Source organism: Macaca fascicularis, chromosome 2, assembly GCF_037993035.2.
Source record: "Macaca fascicularis isolate 582-1 chromosome 2, T2T-MFA8v1.1".
NCBI lineage: Eukaryota > Metazoa > Chordata > Mammalia > Primates > Cercopithecidae > Macaca > Macaca fascicularis.
In genome coordinates, this window is record NC_088376.1 from 28496505 (window position 1) to 28512346 (window position 15842).

Here is a 15842-nt window from a genome sequence, read left to right on the forward strand (position 1 = left end):
ACCTTCATGTCATACCACAATACCTGGCTTATGGTGGTCAGTCAATAAATACACGTTTGATAAATAGAAGGAAGCCTGGATGATTAAATGGGAGAAAGACCAGTCAGAAAAGAAAAAGGTAAGTCTGAGACACTGGTATTGAGGAACATAAGAAAGTGTCCTTAAGATATAATATGAATAAAATATTCCACACACTGAAATTTGAGAATAAAACTCAACTGAAGAGGTCACAGGGCTTCCACAGAATTTTGTCTGGGTTTGAAGACTTTTCCCCTTCAGACTCAGAATGTTCTGTTTTTCTGTGTCTCACATTGCTTTCTGATTTCCTCTTTGGATTTTCTCAGCCACTTTACTTGACCATACCTGTTCCCATTTCTGGATTGGTTCTGCAGTTTATAGCTTCTGATCTGATCTGATCTGATCTCACACACATGCAGACACCAGCTTCCAGTTTCCAGCACAGGCAATTCTAAAACCTCTGCTTCCTCCCACTTCTCATACCTTCCTTTCTAAATGTGATAGGACAAGAAAGAGAGTGTTGAGGAGAGATTGACCAGCAGTGTTAAATCATCTCTGATGGGCCTTGTGCAGTGGCACTACCTGTAATCCCAGCACTTTGGGAGGCTGAGGCAGGAGGTTTTTAGTTTTTTGTTTTTTTTTGAGACAGAGTCTCACTCCATCACCCAGGCTAGAGTACAGTGGTGCGATCTCAGCTCGCTGCAAACTCGGCTCCCTGGGCTTAAGTGATTCTTGTGCCTCAGCCTCCCAGTAGCTGGAATTCTGGGAGCATGCCACCACACCCGGCTAATTTTTTTTTTCTTCTTCTTTTTTTTTTTTTTTTTTAAATTTAAGTTTTGTATTTTCAATTGAGAAGGGGTTTCACCATGTTGGCCAGGCTGGTCCCCTACTCCTGACCTCAAGTGTCCGGCCCACCTTGGCCTCCCAAAGTGCTGGGATTACAGGCATGAGCCACCACACCCAGCAGGCAAGAGGATTTCTCGAGGCCAGGAGTTTGTCATCAGCCTGGGCAACATAGCAAGACTCTGCCTATACAAAAAAGAAAAATTAGCCCAGTGTGGTAGTGTGTGCCTGTAGTCCCAGCTACTTGGGAGAGGTGCGAAGATCATTTGAGCCTGGGAGTTCAAGGTTCCAGTGAGCTATGATCGCGCCACTGCATTCCAGTCTGGGTGACAAAATGAGAGCCTGTCTCCAAACACAAAGTAAAAATAAGATTGATTAACTTTGGACATTAAGAAATTACCAACATTGTTAGAATGACATAATAGAAAAAGAATTCAGATTATAATGTACTGAAGAGCAAATGGGTTATTAGAATCAGAGAAAGCTATCATGAAATTTTTTTCCCTTAAGAAATACGGCAGAAAGAGAAAGAGTAAATATTCCACTTAGGAATCTTATTATTTAGTGAATCAGTGGAGGAGTTTGAGATAACACAAAGGAAGAGAATGGGTGGAACCAGATTCTAGATGAGTGGAAGGGAATGGAATTAGGATTATAGGCAAGAGGAGGGAATCTAACTTCATTAGAAACAAGGCTTCATTTAAAAATAATTTTTAAGATGTTAAAATATTTATTTTGATTATAACACAAGAATAATGACATTATAGAAAATTTAGAAAACAGGGATGAAAATGCCTATAATCTTATCACCTCAACACAATGCCTATTAGCACTTTACTGTTTCATGATTATTAATATTTATTGGTGGCTCACTATATTAATATGGCTATTCATAGACCTTTGCAGGTATTAATTCGTTTGCCCTTATTGCAACCTGTGAGGTATCTACTATTACTAAATCCTATTTTACAGGTAAGGAAATGGAAGCAAATTTAGGTAATTCGGCTAAAGTCATATAGCTAAAAAGTGGTGGAATTTGAAGTCTCAAATTCCTATTTGAGAGCCTGAGTTCTTAATTACTCTATACTTCTTATGACACTTTTATCCAAATGCACTTTTATGTAGTTGTTATGAGTGTAAAATTTGTTTTGATTTTTCATTTGTTATTTATAAGATTTCACTATTACTACAAAGACTTCAAAAAGATCTTTTAATGATAAAAAATATTTAAGCCAATTCTTTTTTTTGGTTGTTGAGACAGAGTCTCGCGCTGTCACCCATGCTGGAGTGCAGTGGCACCATCTCAGCTCACTGCAACCTCTGCCTCCTGGGTTCAAGCAATTCTCCTGCCTCAGCCTCCTGAGTAGCTGGAATTATAGGTGTCTGCCCCCACGCCCAGCTAATTTTTTTGTATTTTTAGTAGAGATGGACGGGGTTTCATCATATTGGCCAGGCTGGTCTTGAACTCCTGACTTTGTGATCCACCCACCTCAGCCTTCCAAAGTGCAGGGATTATAGGCATGAGCCACTGCACCTGGTCAAGCCAATTCTTTAGTTAACTCTTTCCCCCTATTTTTGGGCATTTATTTTTTATTTTTCCAGAATTTTCTACAAAACAGTTTGTCAGCCAGGCATGGTGGCTCATGTCTGTAATCCCAGCATTTTGTGAGGCTGAGGTGGGAGGACTGCTTGAGTCCAGGAGTTTGAGTTCAACCTGGGCAACATAGTGACACCTTGTCTCTCAAAAAAAAAAAAAAAGTTAAAAAAAAAAAGTCTTTTTATATGTGTTGGAATATTTTCTTAAGGAAAGAGTTTCAGCAGAAGGCAAAAGCATGGATCTTTTTCTAGAGTCTATTGCCAAATCTCTTCCTAAAAGATTGTAGAAATAAATTTTAAAAATCAATGATTTGTTAGGCATTGTTTTAATTTACGTTTCTTTGACTTATAATTAGATTGGAAATTGCTTCATATGTTTGTTTTTATTGTTTTTGTTGTCCTTGTATGTGGTCACCTTGCTGAACTCTTATTAGTCATAATTGCTTATCATTATTTCCTTTGTTTGTTTATGACTATTTTGCTTGTATATGGATATTTTAGGTAGACAATCATATTGACACTTTTTCCTTTTCTCTTTGGTATCTATACCTTTCATCTGTCTCTATTTCCTACCTCATTGCATTGGCTATGATTTAAAAAAAAATACAGTATTAAAAACAAGGTCTCTTGGCTGGGCATGGTGGCTTACCCCTGAAATCCCAGCACTTTGGGAGGCCAAGGCAGGTGGATCATCTGAGGTCAGGAGTTTGAGACCAGCCTGGCCAACATGGCAAAACTCTGTCTCTACTAAAAAATGCAAGAATTAGCTGGGTGTGGTGGCAGGCGCCTGTAATCCCAGCTACTTGGGAGGCTGAGGCAGGAGAATCACTTGAGCCTGGGTGGTGGAGGTTGCAGTGAGCCAAGATCGCACCACTGGCCTGGGCGACAGAGCGAGACTCTGTCTCAAACAAACAAACAAAACAATAACAATAACAACAACAAGGTCTCGTTTCTGATTTTAATGGGAATGATTCTAATGTTTCACTATTACCTATGATTTTGTGGGAGATTTCTGATGTTTAAAGTTAAGAATGCTTGTATCCATTTCCAGTTTGCTAAGAAAGTTTAAAATTCAGGACTAAACAATCTGTGAAAAGCTTTCCCCATGTTTATTGAAATTTATAGTTATTATATTTTTCTGAATTAAAATAGTTCATTTTCTTTTTTTTTTTTAATTATACTTTAAGTTCTAGGGTATATGTGCACAACATGCAGGTTTATTACATCTGTATACCTGTGCCATGTTGGTGTGCTGCACCCATTAACTCGTCATTTACATTAGGTATATCTCCTAATGCTATCCCTCCCCCCGCTCCCCTCCCCACAATAGGACTCGGTGTGTGATGTTCCCCTTCCTGTGTCCAAGTAATCTCATTGTTCCATTCCCACCTGTGAGTGAGAACATGTGGTATTTGGTTTTCTGTTCTTGCGATAGTTTGCTGAGAATGATGGTTTCCAGCTACATCTATGTCCCTACAAAGGACTCAAACTCATCCTTTTTTATGGCTGCATAGTATTCCATGGGGTATATGTGTCACATTTTCTTAATCCAGTCTGTCACTGATGGATATTTGGGTTGATTCCAAGTCTTTGCTATTGTGAATAGTGCTGCAATAAAAATACGTGTGCATGTGTCTTTATAGCAGCATGACTTATAATCCTTTGGGTATATCCCCAGTAATGGCATGGCTGGGTCAAATGGTATTTCTAGTTCTAGATCCTTGAGGAATCGCCACACTGTTTTCCACAATGGTTGAACTAGTTTACAGTCCCACCAACAGTGTAAAAATGTTCCTGTTTCTCCACATCCTCTCCAGCACCTGTTGTTTCCTGATTTTTTTAATGATTGCCATTCTAACTGGTGTGAGATGGTATCTCATTGTGGTTTTGATTCGCATTTCTCTGATGGCCAGTGATGATGAGCATTTTTTCATGTGTCGGCTGCATAAATATCTTCTTTTGAGAAGGGTCTCTTCATATCCTTTGCCCATTTTTTGATGGGGTGGGTTGTTTGTTTTTCTTGTAAATTTGATTGAGTTCTTTATAGGTTCTGGATATTAGCCCTTTGTCAGATGAGTAGATTGCAAAAATTTTCTCCCATTCTGTAGGTTGCCTGTTCACTCTGATGGTAGTTTCTTTTGCTGTGCAGAAGCTCTTTAGTTTAATTAGATCCCATTTGTCAATTTTGGCTTTTGTTGCCGTTGCTTTTGGTGTTTTAGACATGAAGTCCTTGCCCATGCCTATGTCCTGAATGGTATTACCTAAGTTTTCTTCTAGGGTTTTTATGGTATTAGGTCTAACATTTAAGTCTCTAATCCATCTTGAATTAATTTTCATATAAGGAGTAAGGAAAGGATCCAGTTTCAGCTTTCTACTTATGGCTAGCCAATTTTCCCAGCACCATTTATTAAATAGGGAATCCTTTCCTCATTTCTTGTTTCTGTCAGGTTTGTCAAAGATCAGATGGCTATAGATGTGTGGTATTTGAAAACTGGCACAAGACAGGGATGCCCTCTCTCACCACTCCTATCAACATAGTGTTGGAAGTTCTGGCTAGGGCAATCAGGCAAGAGAAAGAAATAAAGGGTATTCAGTTAGGAAAAGAAGAAGTCAAATTGTCCCTGTTTGCAGATGACATGATTGCATATTTAGAAAACCCCATTGTCTCAGCCCAAAATCTTCTTAAGCTGATAAGCAACTTCAGCAAAGTCTCAGGATACAAAATTAATGTGCAAAAATCACAAACATTCTTATACACCAGTAACAGAGAGCCAAATCATGAATGAACTCCCATTCACAATAGCTTCAAAGAGAATAAAATACCTAGGAATCCAACTTACAGGGAGGTAAAGGACCTCTTCAAGGAGAACTACAAACCACTGCTCAGTAAAATAAAAGAGGACACAAACAAATGGAAGAACATACCATGCTCATGAATAGGAAGAATCAATATTGTGAAAATGGCCATACTGCCCAAGGTAATTTATAGATTCAATGCCATCCCCATTAAGCTACCAATGAGTTTCTTCACAGAATTGGAAAAAACTGCTTTAAAGTTCATATGGAACCAAAAAAGACCCCGCATTGCCAAGACAATCCTAGGCCAAAAGAACAAAGCTGGAGGCATCACGCTACCTGACTTCAAACTATACTGCAAGGCTACAGTTACCAAAACAGCATGGTACTGGTACCAAAACAGAGATATAGACCAATGGAACAGAACAGAGCCCTCAGAAAAAATAGTTCATTTTCTAAGGGTAAACCATCTTCATATTTTTGGCCTAAGCCCTACTTGTTTTGATATATTATGTTCATAATATATCCCTGGATTTGACTTGCCAGTGTTTCACTAGGATTTTTGTATTTGTGGTTCTCTGTAAATTTAGACAGTATTTTTTCTTTTTGTGTTTGGTATTAGGGTAATGCTAGTGTATAAAAAGAATTGAGAAGCTTCTCATCTTTCCAACTGTCTTTATGCTTTCTTTGTATGTTATTTATAGTATTAGCTACTATATAGTAAATAATATAGTACTATATATAGTATATACTATATTTAGTATGTACTATATTTATACTACATACTATATTATAGTATTATATACAGTATCATATAGTATATATGTAGTATTATGGTATATAGTATATATTATATAGTATATACTATATAATACTATATAATAAATTATATAGTATATACTATATAATAAATTATATAGTATATACTATATAATACTATATAATAAATTATATAGTATATACTATATAATAAATTATTATATTAAATAAATATTTAATAAAATATTAAATTAGATAAATATTAAATAAAATAATAATATATAGTATATACTATATAATACTATATAATATTGTATACTATATATACTATATACTATATATATACAGCATATACACTACAGTTATTTATTTATATATAATACAGTATTTATTTATAGTATTATCTACTTCTTGTAAGCTTGGTTAAACTCAAACAGCTGAAAAAGGAAGGGAAGGAAATCCCTAACATCCTGACCAGGGGATGGGATGGTAAAGTATTTGATGCCCCTGAGTCTCAGAGTAGGAAGGAAGTGCATTTGGGTGAGGTTGAAACCCAGTGTCAAGCATGGCTGTGAGGAGAGTTTAGATGAAAATCCCCATTGTGAATAACCTGCAAGATCAATCCTTGAGGATAATCACTTTGCATCAGGGTGCATTCAGGGAACTGGAAGAGCTTATTTTAATGAGAGAGCTTTCCAGTTTTGAGCAAGGAAAAGTAGATACACCTCATTTTAGGAATACTCATCTTGTGGTTTGAAGTTGCTGCCCAAAGTTGGTGTTTAGTTGCGGGTGAAGGTTTGCTCTGATGGATTTATGAGACCCATCAGGCAAGTTCTTCTATTAAAGCAGTCGTAGATATGGAACCAGTGCAGCAAGGAAAAGTTTCCAAGAAATACTGGCTTAAGGAGAGATTTCTGGTGTGTCCTTAATCAAAAAGATTCTTGTGAAAGGAGGTCCTCTGTGTGGAGGCCTGGTAGCCCTTGAAAGAGCACTTGACTTTTGAAAAACACTATCAGAGATCAAAATCTCTACAATGGTCATTTTCTAAGATATCCCAAGACTGTCCGTTGATTTCCATCAATGCACTGACTATGGCAGAAACCTGGAGTTATTAAGACAAAACATCTGAAGCATACAAAGTGCATTGGTAAATGATATTGAGCCCTGGAATAGAAAGAGGAAGAAGGGAAGAGAGCTTCAAGGGCAAGTTTACAAAAATTACAGTGTCCACGATAGCGTAGTGCCATGGGAGATTGAGGCTGCAGTGAACCGTGATAGTATCACTTCACTCCAGCCTGGTTGACAGAGTGAGATCCTACTTAAAAAACAAAAACAAGGCCCGGTGGGTGGCTCATGCCTGTAATCCCAGCACTTTGGGAGGCCGAGGCGGGCGGATCACCTGAGGTTGGGAGTTCGAGACCAATCTGACCAAAATAGAGAAACCCCACCTCTACTAAAAATACAAAATTAGCCGGGTGTGGTGACAGGGCCTGTAATCCCAGCTACTCAGGAGGCTGAGGTGAGTGAATCGCTTGAGCCCGGGAAGTGGAGGTTGTGGTGAGCTGAGATCGTGCCATTGCACTCCAGCCTGGGCAACAAGAGTGAAACTCCATCTCAAAAATAAAAATAAAAAATAAAAAATAAAAAAACCCAAAAACCCACACACAAACAAACGCTGGGGCTACATAGATGAAAAATTACATAGCACTTGCATTCAAGGAGCTTAGAGTCTAGAGACTGGAGACCAATAGACAAATGACTTTTTAATATGGTAAATGTCATGCAAAGGGGTGCCTTGCTTTTTCCTATTCTGTACTAGTAGAACCTGACAGCTATTTTGGGAATAGGTGGAGGGAAAGGTGCCCCCCATTAATAAATCTTGTGGGACCTTCCTAGTTATGCAGGCCCTGGTAGTGGAGAAAATACCAGGTACAAAGATTTATTTTGTATGCATTTGCAAAGCTAATCTCTGCAGAATTCTGGGAATTGGGTGTTTTTATTTGCATAATGGATTCAATGTCTTCTGGGCAGAAAGGGAATGGGTACCATCACTCCTAATTCTCTCTGAGATGTTTAGAATTGGGGATCTCTCTGGGCAAAACAGAGGGATCTTGACCAAGGGCAAGTGGGAGAGCTGTAACCATTATGCTAACCTACATTAAATTTGAAGAGTGGAAGGTGGTGTGATGATTATGGGTCTGTGGGTCCTGAGCAGCTGAAAATGGTCTTATATCAACCTTCCTGAGTTGACTTGAATCTTGGGACTCACTTGTATGAGAAATGAAAGAGGTACTTGGCCATTAAAGGCTGTAACACTGGGGGTTGACTGAGGAGGTGGCCAAGCAAGGTGTCTCTGGTGTGGTTAGGGACTGAACAAAGAGGCAGCTGAGCAAGGAGATGGTTGTTGCAGTTGGGAGTTGGGTTACAGACAGAAAGCCTAAGCAGATAAGTAAAAATATTTAGGACAATAATGCCAGGGTTATGTAGGACAATAACCCTTTTCTCACCGACGGAGAAAAGGGTTACAAATATGGAAAGGAGAAGAATAGAATGAATTGTTGTGTTGGATTGTGATAAGAAGTATTCATATACATTTATGATATATCTATATATCTATGTCCATGGATTCTAACTACATGCATTTAACTAGACAGGATATTATAGGATCGATATACATGCAAGTGTATGGGAGTGTTTGTCTATTCATATGTTTCCTAACTCTATTTAAGAGAGCTTAGAAGCAGTATTTCTCTAGTAGCAATGAGCACACCAAAATCCAGATCTTTATTTCTTAATACTATTCTCTATGAAAATAAATTAAGCTCCTTGGAGAAATGGCTGACTCTAAGACTTGCACAGGCTAGTACGATATGAACATGGAACATCTTTGTGAGCAAAAAAGTGAGAAGAATCCTAAAGAATCGTGCAGATATAAAACAAATTTGAAGAAACAAATGTGATGAGTCTTCCCCTAGCCCAAACTGGTGTACATTGAGTATTGAATAAAATTGCCTTTGAATAAAATAGAAATCCATGAGTACATAGGGATGTAAATACATACATGTGTGAATAAATAGTGAGAAAAGGCCTGGCGTGGTGGTTTATGCCTGTAATCCCAGCACTTTGGGAGGTCGAGATGGGAGGATCACAAGGTCAGGAGTTCGAGACCAGCCTGGCCAACATAGTGAAACCCTGTCTCTACTAAAAATACAAAAATTATCCGGGCATGGTGGCATGTGCCTGTAGTCCCAGCTACTCGGGAGGTTGAGGCAGGAGAATGGCTTGAACCTGGGAGGCAGAGGTTATGGTGAGCCGAGATCATACCACTGCACTCCAGCCTGGGCAATCCAGCCTAGGCAACAGGCAAGACTCTGTCTCAAAAAAAAAAAAAAAAAGAGAAAGAAAACTTCCTTGCAGTATAAGTATAATGCAATTAATAAATGTAGAAAGAATGCTACAGTTAGAAAGTCTTCATTTGGCAGCCATCATAATAATAACAATTTAGGAAAGAATCATCATTAGTTTTTTTTTTTTTTTTTTTTTTTTAAGAGAAAAGGGTCTCACTTTGTTGCCCAGGCTGGTCTTGAACCCTGGGCTCCAGCAGTGGAGCTGGAGCCCCCCAAAGTGTTGGGATGATAGGCATGGGCCACCACGCCCAGCTCCTCAGTACCTATTAAAACAATAGGTGAAAAGTAGAAATTTTATTTAGATTATCGTGTTTAAATTCTAAAAAGTTATTTCTTCTCAGGTTGTCTTTTAAAATTTCTAATCTTGTTTTATGAATGCAATAAATGCAACATCTTATTATATCTGTCAGGTAATCTCTTTTGTTTGTTTACGTTTTCCTATTCCCTCTATGTTTGTGTTTGTTTTTTATTAGCTTGTTTTGCCCCTCCCTTTCAAATTGGAGTCTAATAACTCATATTAAAACATTAAACAGGCTGGGCATGGTGGCTTACGCCTGTAATTCCACCACTTTGGGAGGCCAAGGTGGGCATATCACTTGAGCTCAGAAGTTTGAGACCAGCCTGGGCAACATGACAAAAACTCGTCTCTACAAAAAAAATTTACAAAAATTAGCTAGGCATGGTGGCCCGCACTTGTAGTCCCAGTTACTAGGGAGGCTGATGCGGGAGGATGGTGGAAGTTGTACTGAGCCGATGTTGAAAGGCAGAGATTGCAGTGAGCTGAGATCTGCACTACTGCACTCCAGCCTAGACGACCGAATCAGACCCTGTCTCAAAAACAAAGCAAAACAAAACAAATTAGTAGCTGTATGTGTGTTGCATGGCTTGTTTACCCTGGGGCTTTTTTTTTTTTTTTTTTTTTTTGAGATAAGGTTTTGCTCTTGTTGCTCAGGCTGGAGTGCAGTGGCGCGATCTCGGCTCACTCAGCCTCCGCCTCCTGGGTTCCAGTGAGTCTCCTGCCTTGGCCTCCTGAGTAGCTGGGACTACAGGCATGTGCCACCATGCCTGGCTAATTTTTGTATTTTTTTTGTAGCAACGGGGTTTCATCATGTTGGTCAGGCTGCTCTTGAACTCCTGACCTCGTGATCTGCCCGCCTTTGCCTCCCAAAGTGCTGGGATTACAGGCGTGAGCCACCGCATCTGGCTGGGGCATTGTTATAAGGTGATCAAGTGATGAGGCAGCTTTTATTTTGGGTGAGTCCCCAATACTAATTTTTTTTCCCTCTAGGTTATTCAGATTTTCCAGAGAATATTGATAATGGTAATAATAGTTGAAACTTACATAGCACACAGCGTGTGTGGACACTGTTCTAAGCATTTTACATGTATTAACTCATTTAATTCTCACAGTAATCTCTATGAGGTTGGTACTGTTATCACCATCTCCATTGTGAGCAAATTGAGGCTGAGTAATAGGGTGACACAGCTTATTTATTGGCAGATATTTGAACCCAAGCTGGCTGGCTTCCAAATCTCTATTTATATTCATTGATGCCCTACTGCCTTTCCTATGCACTGCCCATGGGCTAGAGGGCTGGCTTGACTCCTGGCTGCTTGCTTTCCAGGGCCCAGTGGGAGAGGAAGCTAGAGGAAATGCATTACAGAAAGTATACTTTATTAATGTCCCGCTACTTTACCTTGGCTTGATGTTTCTGGCTACAAAACCACTTTATGAAAACAAATCCACAGTTTGGCAAGAGGGGTTGAGAGCTTGTGTGAAGACAAGGATAACATAGGATGGAGAAGAACTGGGGATCCAATTGCCCTGAATACAAACTTTCAACCAATCTTTCTATTTTCATAGCTTTACCACACCTTTTTCTAAGTGTTGAACTTTTCCTGTATCTGTTGATTCTCAACTGCCTTCAGCTCAAAATAATCCACATGCAAAAGTGGCATATTTTTGGGTGGCATATTCTGATCTCCTTCATAATTTCATTTTTCTTTTTTGAGATGGAGTTTTGCTCTTGTCACCCAGGCTGAAGTGCAATGGCATGACCTTGGGTCACTGCAACCTCTGCCTCCTGGGTTCAAGCAATTCTCCTGCCTCAGCTTCCCGAGTAGCTGGGATTACAGGCACATGCCACCATGCCGGCCTAATTTTTGTAGTTTTAGAAGGGACGGGGTTTCACCATGTTGGCCAGGCTGGTCTTGAACTCCTGACCCCCAAATGATCCACCCACCTTTGGCCTCCCAAAGTGCTGGGTTTACAGGTGTGAGCCACCTTGCCTGGCAGCCTTCATATTTTTTAAAATGACTTGAGTTCCTATCCTAAGTATAGCAAGAGAGACAGTATTCCCTGGTATCTGTGAGATTTCTTATAACTTCCAACTGAATTTTAAAAAATCTCACTATATCTCTTCTCCATCTTCTCAGTCTTGCTTTTGCCCAGGTTAGAACACAGTTCCTTTCTTTTTTTACACAAAGTTCTTCTCACATAATGTAATTGCGTGGGTAGAATTTACTGAAGATACAGCATTAAGACTGGGCTACTTCTCACTGTCTTATTTGCCATCTTGGCGCCCTCCAGCCTCTCACCCTGTTGCTAGACCTTCGACTCCACACACCTTCTGAATTTATTTGTCATCTCCTTGATTTTTCCTTCTTGCTGTATCTAATCAGAAGTTGTTTTGCCCCTCCCTTTCAAACTGGAGTCTAATAATTCATATCAAAACGTTAGACTACAAAGATCATATTTTCTCCCCCCCCCTTTTTTTTTTAACAAAGCAATTCAGTTTTCTGCCTGGCTATGTCTGTGGGCTTCTTCTTTTATACCTAGAGATGTCAGCAAGATAGTCTCTTAAACCCTAATGACTCTCTTACTAAAAGGAATTCCACACTCAACACTTCACATAATAACAAACTTCACCTACCCATATGTATTCATTCATATGTTCACGCATATCTACTCATTCATCCATCCACTCCACTCCATTCTCAATTTCTCTGCTTTTGTCTGTTTGTTCTCTCTCTGTCTCTCTCTCTCTCTCTCTCCCCCCCCCCCCCCTTTCCAGATACCCAGAACACTATGGGAAGTTAGTTTTTTTCTCTTAGTTTTAAATTTTATTTATTTATTTATTTTCAGAGGCAAGGTCTCACTCCATTGCCAAGGATGGAGTGCAGTGATGTGATCATAGCTCACTGTAGCCTTGAACTCCTGGCCTTGAGAAACCCTCCCTTCTTGGCCTCCCAAAGATCATAGTTCTATTTCACTGTTATACAGGACAATGAATAATTAACCTGTGATCTATGAGAAGATTGTTCCGAAAGCTGAATTCCTCAACACATCACAGAATTCCTGTAACTGGATGAATCACTAACAATGTTAGTGCTGTAAAAATATATGCTTACAATTTTATAAATGTTTATAATATATGCATAGCATTTAATGTTTGTTACGTGTGAAGATTGCTTTATATTTACTATCAGTTCTTCCTTTTTTATGTTAGTCAAAAGTAACTTTGTAGCATCAGAGGCATAGGACAAGTTTGAAATAAATTTCATTCTTCCAAATGCTCCTCTTCCACCCTGACAATGATCAACCCATTTTTTTCTCCCAAAGGCAGGAAAAGTTATTCCAGTTGGTTACAGAGTTGCAAGCTGCGTGACTGAAAAACTTCCCAGGGTGAGCACTTTCAATATACCTTTATGTTTCTATTTTTACCTTGTGTGTGAACATTAAGAAATAGGCAACTCAACGTTCCTTATGAAAGTGGTATACATTTAATGTGGCCAGTTTGGATTCTTTACTGTATTTTGAGGCCTTCTATTGATTTTGTCCAAGAAAGTGAAAATCCCAGGCTTCCAGTTTCTAGCTCTACAGGGATTCAATTACAGGAGATTCAATTTATTTCAGTGGGAATAATGGTATACTTTGTAACCTGGATACTTCCTGGTTGTTTTCTAAATGCAACATTTAAAATAAGTTGTTTAGGGCACATGTTCTCAGGATCTGTGTCATGGAAAAAAATGTTTACTTCCATTAATAATTAAATATGTTTTAGTGGGATGTTCATTATTTGGGGCTGTAGTTCCAAATGTGCTTACTACATACATACACTTAAGGTTGTTGATTGATTGGTATAGATTAGTCCTGTTAATATTTTTAGAAACTGTACTTACTACTATTTTCTTGCCTCACTCTTTGTAGCTAATTACTCCACCTGCGTCAAAAAAGTATTTCAACTTCAGATATCCACCTGCTGGAGTAGAAAGAGTATTTTATGGAAGAGCAAATGATCCCCAAATTGCACCTTATTTGACACATGGAATTAGATCTAAAATTTCAATACCGGTAACTTATTTTCTTTTTTTCCTTGTACATTATTAATTTACCAAGGTGAAAATGCACAAATCAGGTATTAGTGAAATTCATGAGTTCCAATCTCCTTCCCACCCATATTTTTTACTAGCCTTTTCTCAATCTATCTTCCAAAAGCCTTTATCTTGAGCAGTAGAAAAAAATCCAAGCAGCAGCAGCCAAGGCGGTGTGAAGAAATTAATAGTTTAAGCCAAAAACTAGCTCTTCTCCTCTCAAATGATAAAAGCCTAGTTGCATTCCATTTTCTCACAATGAAGAGAAATGCTGTCAGGCTTTGTTAGACAATAAAGAACACTGCCTTGGCGGGGTGTGGTGGCTCATGCCTGTATCCCAGCACTTTGGGAGGCTGAGGCAGGAGGATCACCTAAGATCAGGAATTTGAGACCAGCCTGGCCAACATGACGAAGTCCTGTCTCTACTAAAAGTTAAAAAAAAAAAAAAAATACCTGGGGCATGGTAGCTGGCACCTGTAATCCCAGCTACTTGGGAGGCTGAGGCAGGAGAATCGTTTGAAGCCAGGAGGCGAAGATTGCTGTGAGCCGAGATCATGCCACTGCAATCCAGCCTGGGCAACAGACTGAGACTCCATCCCCTTGCCTAGAGGCCCTATGGAATACTTATATGGACATTGAGTAGAGGTGGAGTCAAAATGTTTGTTATCTGCTACTGATTGAATGGACACTCTAGATTCAGAAGACCTGATTTCTGTATCTGAAGAGAACTTTTGGAAGTCAAGTGGTTCTTGTGCTTTTCATTTTCACTTTTCTTTCTTTCTTTTTTTTTTTTCTTTGGGACTGAGTCTCACTCTGTTGCCCAGGCTGGAGTGCAGTGGTGTGATCTTGGCTCACTGTAACCTCCACTTCCCGGGCTCAAGTGATTTTCCTGCCTCAGACTCCTCAGTAGCTGGGACTACAGGCGCATGCCACCACACCTGACTGATTTTTAATTTTTTTATTTTTAGTAGATACGGAGTTTCACCATGTTGGCCAGGCTGGTGGTCTCAAACTCCTGACCTCAGGTGATCCGCCCTCCTCAGCCTCCCAAAGTGCTGGGATAACAGGCGTGAGCCACTGCACCTGGCATCACTTGTCTTAAATATTTGAGTCGAGTAACCTGGAAGCTATCATCGTAAACCTTTTAGTATCACTGAAACCTTTTAACTCATTAGAAAGTTCTTCTAGGCATGTTTAAACTTTATAGCCAATTCCGACAGTTCATTTGAAGGTGAGCAAAGCCAGTGATGATAATGAAATGTTTTCCCACAATCGTACAGTCTCCTCTCCCTAGCTGTTGATTAGGGTTTCCATTTTCAGATTTGTACTATTTTTGTTGATGTATTTGTGCATTGTATGATTTCTTTTAGGCAAACACATTGATAAACCCACAGCCTATTACCACATTTCAACAGAAAATTAAAGATAAAAAAGAATCTATATATCTTAGCAATCGACGAGCACCATTAGGAAAATCTCATGATCAAGCACCAGGATTACCTAAAGGAATGGACACAATCAATACGACATTTGGGACAGCAATCATCAGAGGTAGTAAAAAAAAAAAAAAAAAAAAAGGGGTGGGAAGGGGCTGGTAAAATAAGTTTCTTTGGAAAATTTGATCTCATATCTTATTTGTATGATGTTTGGTGATGGTGTAAACAATGACTCAAGAAGGAAAGATGGGATTGTAGCAAGAAAGTTATTCTCAGGGCCGGGCGCGGTGGCTCAAGCCTGTAATCCCAGCACTTTGGGAGGCCGAGACGGGCGGATCACGAGGTCAGGAGTTCGAGACCATCCTGGCTAACACGGTGAAACCCCGTCTCTACTAAAAAATACAAAAAACTAGCCGGGCGAGGTGGCGGGCGCCTGTAGTCCCGGCTACTCGGGAGGATGAGGCAGGAGAATGGCGTAAAAACCCAGGAGGCAGAGCTTGCAGTGAGCTGAGATCCGGCCACTGCACTCCAGCCTGGGCGACACAGCGAGACTCCGTCTCAAAAAAAAAAAAAAAAAAAAAAAAAAGAAAGTTATTCTCAGAACCAAAATCCT

The 15842-nt window shown here is 39.4% G+C and overlaps 1 protein-coding gene across 5 annotated transcripts in view; it reads left to right on the forward strand.

Moving 5' to 3' along the window:
- Positions 1 to 15842, forward strand: part of EFHB (EF-hand domain family member B) — a 60059-nt gene that overhangs the window by 2371 nt on the left and 41846 nt on the right. For all 5 annotated transcript variants that reach the window (XR_012430646.1, XR_012430648.1, XR_012430649.1 and 2 more), the window contains exons 2-4: positions 13042 to 13104; positions 13630 to 13773; positions 15164 to 15344. Coding sequence is in view for 2 of the 5 variants with exons in the window: in XM_005545672.4 (XP_005545729.3) it covers positions 13042 to 13104; positions 13630 to 13773; positions 15164 to 15344 (388 nt within the window). In the remaining 3 variants the exon portion in view is untranslated. The remainder of the gene's footprint in view (positions 1 to 13041; positions 13105 to 13629; positions 13774 to 15163; positions 15345 to 15842) is intronic.